Raw genomic sequence first — 8380 nt, 5'->3', positions numbered from 1 at the left:
TGGAGGAAGCGTTGTTAGTGTTACTGTAAATACATGACTTCAAGACTCCAGCATGGCACGCTTCAAGAACATTAAATTTACTTAAACTCTCCCAAAGAAATCGCAAACCTATCAATATCTTTCAAGAAATAATTTGCAGGAAGGACTTGGGGCATTGTGCATGCTTTTAATATTACCAGGTTAAACTGTCTTGGCTGCAGCTTTTTTTTCACTGCATAAAGCATTATATTAATGTTCTGATTAGGTAGAGATTAGTTCTTTGATGGAATAATTTGAGTAAGTAGAATATGTCAAGCACTGCAGGAAGATTGCTAGGTTCAAAGCACAGCACTTTGCATTTTGTTAATATCATGTATTTCTTACTGGCATCTATGCAGTTGAAACAGCATAATGCATTTATGTCAGCATTTGTGTTAGGGAGTTTAAAAGAGGCATTTCAGCAAGGAAACACAGTGTTGGGCTTGTTCTTTTTTAAATGGAACTACATTTCTGAGTCAGAGCCATGCAACATTTCTGCTCTGCTGCATAGTAAACCATTTCTCTGATTAATGTGTTGATACTGTGAGCATAAAAATCTTGGGAAAATTGTCTGATCGTGTGTATTTTAGAACTGCAGTTGAAGTATCACATTTGTCTTAACATTAAATTTCATGATCTATAACTTGCCAGAAAACAATTAAACATTGTGGTTTTGCCTTAACAGGACAATGGGGCTATGTGTTCTGAGCAGAACATTACAACTAGCAAGACATTCATACAGTCCACTGGGGAGGCCACTTTGTTCCACCAGCGCAAATATGCCAGTGCTGACTTTATTCACCAAGGTAAAAGTTGTTTACAGAGTAAAGCTAGGCAAGACTACATATTTATCAGTTTTGATATATATGAATACCACATGAAAGGGCTTTGCCATGCTTTTTGTCCCCTTCATATTTGTGTAGGATTGGGCACTTTGGAGGTGTCTTTTACATCAGACTTTACAGCATAGTCCTACTGTCACTGTAGCAAACAAGTAATTATCAACCAGAAAATGAAGATTTCAAGATAGTTGTGTCTTAGTGACACTACAGTCCATTTACTAGTTGAAAATTGTTTTCTAACAGCCAATGTTTCATCCTTGAAGTGGAGAGCAAAGATGAGTTGTTATGCATAATCTGCCCAGGACAAGCATCAACAGCCAAAGTAGGCTTTTCAAATCATTCATTTTTACTTTCTGCACCACCTGTGAAACTGAAATATATCCAAGTAGTGTTGGTAGCACATGAGGAAAAAGCAGATTGCTCTTTATCCTCTTTTTGCTTTATTGACTGTAACGTTAATAGGAATAAAAGGCAGGTAAAGGTTTGTGGCATGAGCAGAGAGGATTCTTAAACATGTTTATAAATTGGTCATTTGTGAACTGTCACCTTCTGTGAATTGTCATCAAGAGCCTGTGTTACCTGCAGAGGTCTTCTGCACTTCTAGATGGGATGGCACACAGTGGGCTCTACTGCCTTTGTATGGTTTATGTAGTCTTCGAGAGGAGAGTAACTAGAAATGCAAAGCACTGAATGTTGACATCAGTATGGTTGTATTTGTTGGAGATGGCTGCAACTAAAATAATTTCTTCCTCTTTCATAAAGTTTGTTCATTCCATTCCTAGCTGTAAAGGAGTGTTTAAACTGTGTAACATATAAATAGGTTAAAAAATAAAAGTTCACCATCTCTTTATTAATCTAGGTGTGATACAAAAACTGTAGTTTAAAGTTGCGGTTCTCTCCCCCCAGCCTGATTCAGCATCAGCTGATTCGTAATACAAATATGATAAGGGAATAATGAGCTTACCTTTGGATTAATTATTGGAAAAAAGCTCTTTGTATAATTTCTGTGTCTTAAAATGTCTAACTAGTAAGACACTGTATGAAATCAGGTTTTCTAATAGCAGAGTTCATGTAGTTCTCTAAAGTATCCTCTTGTTGAGTGTGTTTTAAACTTAAAATGTTTTTCATGTCTGATACCACGGGCAATTGCAAAACAAAATGCAGGCTACTTTAAAGTAAATCTAATCTGTACTCTTAGTTTATTCTAATTATCTCATTTTTCCCTCCTGATTTTTAAAAGTAAGGAGAAAGGAGGAGGAGAAAGCAGAAAGGAGCTGTGACTTCTGCAGCCACTTCAAACTGATAGAAGCTAGCACTGCCAAATGGTTTTCCCTTCAAAGGCTCCTTTTATGCCAACACAAGCATTTGTGCAACAACTGCTCCATCCTAAAAAAAAAAATAAGAAAACACAAACCACCAACTTTTCTTTCTCTTTTTTTTTTTTTTTTTTGATAAGGTTACTGTTAACTCAGATCGGTTCTGTGCAGCTGTTTGAGTGCTTATGCCAGCACAAAAGAAGCAGTGACAGGAAGATGTGTCTACTTCCTTCATCATCAGTGCCAGCTTACAGTGACCACGAAACTGCAGTCTAAATGTGCAGCATAAATGGCAATTATCTGTAGAAATAAAACTGTCCCTCCCACCATGTGCATTGTCTAACAGATCTAGCTATTAGCACTGCAGGTCACTTAAGGAAGGGATTTTTACAACCTCAGCAGTGGGGAGTCCCTGTTGCCATTGTAACATACATCTAAGGGAGAAGGTTGTCCAAGACAGTTTTACCTAGGCAGCTCTACTACAAATTAACATAAAGGAAGTCATGGCAGAGACCTACTATTGTACTGTTCTACTGAAAAATATGTGCTAATATAAATGGACTGTTTAAACAGATTTCACTTTTAGTTGACATAGTTCATTATCTGATTTTAAAACAGTTCCAGGAATAAAAACATACTCTTTGCTAAGAATCAGCTTAGTTTGTCAGATGCTTTTATGTGACTTCTATTAGAAAGCTCTTCACAGACCTAGGGGAATCATGTCCTGCTTTAACTGTTAGGAGCCTGGCGTGTTACAAAACTAGTGTCGAGGATTGACTCCATGTCTAAACAAGCCCTAGGAAGACTTTAAGTGGGAGGTAGAGGAGAAGGTATTTTGTGACAGTGAAACAGAGCCATGACCTTCACCACTATATACTTTCCTATATGAATTATAGGCCAAACTCTGCCATTACAGTCACTGAAGCAACATGCCTTCCTGCTAGTCACTTCTTCATGTACTCACTAATCTAATAATCATGATGCATGCACAGCATAAGTCAGCTGTAGTGTAGCTTCCTGTAGTGGAAGACCAGGGAATTTTCAAAAATGACAGGTTTTCTTTGACCCCATAACAGGTCAAAACACTGCAGCTGTTTGACAGTTCTTCCTGCAGGTTGGAGAATCCTGCTTAATTCCTTTCAGGCAAAGATAACCCATCAGGTTATTTTAAATCACCATCTTTAGCTATTTGAACTGACCCAAGTGACTCAATCTGATAAGAAATTACTCATATGACTTCCTCATTCTGCTTCTATTGAGGGAAATCCTTCTGTCAAGAGTGGTAGCTGCAGTTGTTTTCAGCTTTGAATATCCACTGCTGCTGACCAAAAGAAGGGGTCTGTGCATGACCTTCCAAAACATGCCCTTGAATCAGCCTGTAGAAAAGCCATTGAAAGCTGTTCATTTGCACCATGAGAAAAATAATAGCAAGTAAGAAATAATTAAATTCTTTGGCTGAATAGTTTTTGTTTCTGCACTGATAAATAAATTTAGAAAGCAGTAAGACAGTGTGGTACAGGGAATGGAACCCACATTTACACTAATGATCACTCCTGTCTGTGTATGTTACTTTACAGTGCAAATGATCTGTGTGGTTTACTGTATGCTTTAAGTTGGTCTGGATTTTTTTTCTTTAGAAACCATGCCCTCTATGTGACGAAGCAAAAGAAGTGCTTGATCCATATAAGAGAAGGGTAATGTATTACAATATTGTATACATTTTCTATATAGAAAAGACAGTTAATCAGGATTCTTTATTTGTAAAAGAAAATTACTTGGATTTATTTGCAATGCTGTTCTTTCATGGATGACTCTTTAAGACATTTTCAGCACTTGTTTCCATAAAAATCATTATCCAAAAGCATTTTGCAACAATGCTACTCAAGTATTGGCAAACTAAATCAATATGCACCTTGTTGCAGTAGTTTTTAAACCCACAGTTTTTGTAAATACTATTGCCTCATCTGATAGACGAGTTTGCAATTTTTATGAAGCAGATAATAATTTGTGAAGGACGTTAGTAAGTGGGGCTTCAAATATTTGAACTGTATGTGATTGCAGTTTTTTGCCATTCTTCGAACAGATTTTGATCTCTTTCTAGAAGAAACTGTTAACAGAAGCATTAAGAGGTCTTGCACTCTGCTGCCTAATAAGCAGCTGTATGTTGCCAGCTGCATATTTGTTGTGGTTGGGCAGTTGTCTGCAACATGGAATAAATCCAAAAGCACCAAGCAAACAGCCTTACATTTACAAAAAAATAAAAAAAAAAAGAAGAATAAAAAAATACCAAAAGACAAGCAGGTTATTGTTTCTCAGTGTCCAGTAGTCACTAATAATTTTTTTCTGTCACAGTTTATTTTGCAGGAGGTGGATATTACCCTTCCAGAGAACTCGGCGTGGTATGATAAATACAAATATGACATACCTGTTTTTCATTTAAATGGGAAGTTCCTAATGAAGCATCGGGTAGACATTCAAAAGTTTGAGGACCAGCTTAGGAAGCTGGAGTTGCAAAATGATGGAAAGCAGTAAAGAAAATGCAGCTGCCATGGTGTGAATCTGAAAGGACTGTGCAAGATAAATTGTGTGAAAAGCAGTATTCATTATATGGCCTTATGTTTCTTAGAACATATGGCACCAGTGTCCTAAAAAACTTGTCTGGCTTGAATTCTATTTTTGTATTAATCATCCAGCCCCACTTCACCAGTGGCAGTTCTGTACCGTTTATTTGCTGCTATCCCAGGCTGGCTTTTCACTGACAGAATAAATGCTGCTATGGAGCAGCAGATAAAGAGAAATGTGTTAATACTGGGTTTGCATGGTAAGGTTTTGGTAGTGGGAGAGGGAGAGGTGAGGGATGGCTATAGGGTGGCTTCTGTGAGAAGCTGCCATAAGCTTCCCCTCTGTCTAATAGAGCCACTGCCATCTGGCTTCAGGACAGACCTGCTGCTGGCCAAGGCTGAGCCCATCAGTGAAGGTGGTAGCAACTCTGGGATAACATAGTTAAAAAGAGGGCAGTGGGGTGAGAAGGAATCTGAGCAATTGCAGCCAGAGAAAGGAGTGAGAATATGTGAGAGAAACAGCTCTGTGGACTCTAAGGCCAGTGAAGAAGGAGGAGAGGAGGTGCTTCACGCACTGGAGCAGAGATTGGGCTGTGGTAAAGACCATGGTGAGGTAGGCTGTCTCAGTGGTGGAGCAGATCTCCACCTGCAGCCTGTGGAGGACCCCACACTGGAGCACGGGGATGCCTGAAGGAGGCTGACCCTGTGGGAAGTCCATGCTGGAGAAGGACCTATGGCTTCACTGGAGCAGTTTTGCTGGCAGGACTTGTGACCCTGTGGGGGACCCATGCTTGAGCAGTCTGTTTCTGAAGGATGCATCCTGTGGAGAGACCCACGCTGGAGCAGTTCATGAAAAACTGCAGCCTGTCGGAAGGACTCGTGTTGGAGAACTTCATGAAGAACTGTCTTCCATGGGAGGAACCTCACACTGGAGCAGGTGAAGAGCATGCGAAGTCCCCCAAAGGAGGAAGGAGTGGCAGGAACAATGTGTGGTGAACTGACCACAACCTCCATTCCCCATCTCCCTGCAGTGCTGGTGGGGAGGAGGTAGAGAATTTCAGTGTAAAGTTAAATCTGAGAAGGGAGGAGTGGGAAGAAGGTGCTTTCAAGATTTATTTTGCTTTCTTACTATCCTACTCTGATTTGACTGGTAATAAATTTCCCCAAATTGAGTCTGTTTTGACCATGACAGTATCCGGTGAATGATCTTTTTGGGTCCTTTTCTTGATCCATGAGCCTTTCGTTGTATTTTCTCTCCTGTGTACAGTTGGGAAGGTGAGTGATACAGCGGCTTTGGTGGCACATGGCATCCAGGCAGGGTCATCCCATCACAGTGTTTCAAGACTGTTAATACATGCAAGCTGCAGGTCTGCAAGAGACCTTGAAGAAGTCTAGGAGACTATCCCAAGTGCTAATTCGAAACAGGGAAGAGGGCATTTACTATAACTTAAAAGGACACTTGATTAAAGACAGCACACTTTCAGCGAAGCAGAGTCATTATCTATAGAAAAATCATCACAATTTGATACAGTTGTTACCAACACAGGAACACTGAATAGTTTATTTTTCTAATGGCATGAACATATGTTGCATTTAAGTCTTATTTTATCTAGTACAGAGAACTGTGAGCTCTTTAGTACTTGAGGTACTCCCAGTGACAAGAAAAAATAAAAATAGTGCAAATTATAATTGAACCAAAAGAACCAAATCTGCAATGAAAACAGCATTTATTAACTCCAAACATGTCTCTCTGAATGCTACTTATTTCAAAATATAAAATGAAATTAAGTAACCCCATGAATGTCTTAAGAAATTTCCTGGTCTAAGATATCTGCAACTTCTTCCTTAGACTCTAGTTGTGTTCTTGAAAAAATCGATGCTAGTATATGGTCTTTTACCCTGCTTAGGGATGCTTGTGTCATAATTCTTCATCATTACAAATCCAGTGAACAGAGAAAAGCTGTTTCTCTGATGTTACGGAAACAGTGATTGGTCCTATGGACTTAAGTTCTGTGTTATTAGAGTCCAGTCATTAAGCTTTCTGGCAGGAAGGAATCACATTTAATTTCTATTTACAACACAACCGCAAATCTATTTTATCGCGTGGCAAGAATACCGCTTTATCAAGGGTTACTGCAGTTCCTTAAGTGCATCATCGGCAATGTAGGGATGTGAGATAGGCAGATAGAATGCCTAAGTTCAATATATTTGCAGGAGGAGGAGAAAAGTAGGTTAAGGGAAAGTCAATTGTTTTAAGTAGTCTGTAATAAGTACTGGAGAAAGATGTTGGTATTTTTTGTCTAATTAGTAAATCCTGTAGCACAGAAACTAATCCCTACCTTCTGCATTTCTGTTCTTTCCACCATGCTGATACTCAGTCTTCACTAGGAATTTAAACTGGGACACTTAACAGATGTCAAGTGTCAAATTTCACAAGGGGAAGGATTTGAGGCACAGTACCCAGTTAGAACAGCAAACTGAAATTCACCAGGATTGATTTTGGACTTCAGCTGTTGGAGTATGGTTCAAAAAGAAGCCAGCTGATCCGTGGTGAAAGTGGGCAGTTCCTTTACATTTCCATCCTACATTGTCTTTAGTGTTTGACAGCTCATTTGCAACCCAGTTCTTACATATTCTGCAAGACAAAAAATCTCTGGACAGTGGGTGGTGAGAAATAAACTTTCTTCTAGTTCAGCAAGTTAAGTCCACTCAGGAAATGGTGTGAAAGTATCCAAGAGTTCCCATGAGAGAAAGCTGTGCCTTTTTTATAGCGGAGAGCTTTAGGTAAGTTCAGACACAACATCTAACTACACCCTGCGATATACAGGACTTCAAAAACTTCCATTCAAGCACTTTATCTTCTTCTCAGGGTGCAGAAGGAGAGGAGAGGTCTGCAGAAAGAGTGTGGCATCCAGCAGGATGGATTCACTAGAGTTGTAAGGATTGAAGAGAAGCTTATAAGTTTAAGCATCTCCTTAGACATAGAATCATAGTATAGTTAGGGTTGGAAAGGACTTTAAGATCATCTAGTTCCAACCCCCCTGCCATGAGCAGGGACACCACACACTAAACTATGTCGCCCAAGGCTCTGTCCAACCTGGCCTTGAACACCACCAGGGTCTTTTCATCAGTAATTCTGTAACTGGTCTAAAACCATAATTACAGCCAACTGCTGCTTCTAAAGGAAAACATTCATCCTGACTTGGAAGTAACCAGTTGTTGGTTTTTTTTGTAGCCTTACTTTACCTGTAGAGCCTGTTGCTTTACCCTGATAGTGGTCATTTACATTGTCGAGGAAAAGTAAGTTGAGGAGATGGTTAAAAAAAACCAAGCTGAAACTTCTCAGGAATAAGTAACTGAACTTGAGTAACCTGACAAAGCACTAAGTGTGTTGTTTGCCCCAACATGAGGAAAAAAAAAAACCACAAGGCAAAACTTGAAATAGGAAGATGCTTCTTGAATTGTATGTTGCAGTATAGCTTTGCCCTATCCACTATGTTTTTCATCACCATTTACAGTAGAGCAGGACCCTGGAGACAAAACCTTCTTTACTTCCTGCAGTTCATAATGCTACAGTCAAACTTGTAACTGTGCCACGAATTACTGTTAAACAGGTCTGAATTACCTCAGTATCAGCAGGCTA

At 39.4% G+C, this 8380-nt stretch overlaps 1 protein-coding gene across 1 annotated transcript; it reads left to right on the top strand.

Moving 5' to 3' along the window:
- Positions 1 to 707: 707 nt before the first annotated feature.
- Positions 708 to 4708, top strand: LOC104406435 (chromosome unknown open reading frame, human C5orf63). Its single transcript, XM_010015404.1, has 3 exons — positions 708 to 824; positions 3814 to 3870; positions 4529 to 4708. Exons 1-3 carry the CDS (start codon positions 708 to 710, stop codon positions 4706 to 4708), a joined length of 354 nt encoding a protein of 117 aa, XP_010013706.1.
- The last annotated feature ends 3672 nt before the right edge of the window (positions 4709 to 8380 follow it).

The sequence above is a fragment of the Nestor notabilis genome, unplaced genomic scaffold, assembly GCF_000696875.1.
Source record: "Nestor notabilis isolate BGI_N333 unplaced genomic scaffold, ASM69687v1 scaffold4275, whole genome shotgun sequence".
NCBI lineage: Eukaryota > Metazoa > Chordata > Aves > Psittaciformes > Psittacidae > Nestor > Nestor notabilis.
Note: the sequence above shows the minus strand (reverse complement) of the source record. Positions and strands in the feature narration are given on the sequence as shown.

Bases quoted from the DNA above. Each gene is read 5' to 3' on its own strand.
- LOC104406435 (XM_010015404.1), top strand. From the start codon at position 708: ATGGGGCTATGTGTTCTGAGCAGAACATTACAACTAGCAAGACATTCA. The intron at 825-3,813 runs GTAAAAGTTGTT...TTTTTTCTTTAG, and splicing joins TGCTGACTTTATTCACCAAG to AAACCATGCCCTCTATGTGA. The intron at 3,871-4,528 runs GTAATGTATTAC...TTTCTGTCACAG, and splicing joins TTGATCCATATAAGAGAAGG to TTTATTTTGCAGGAGGTGGA.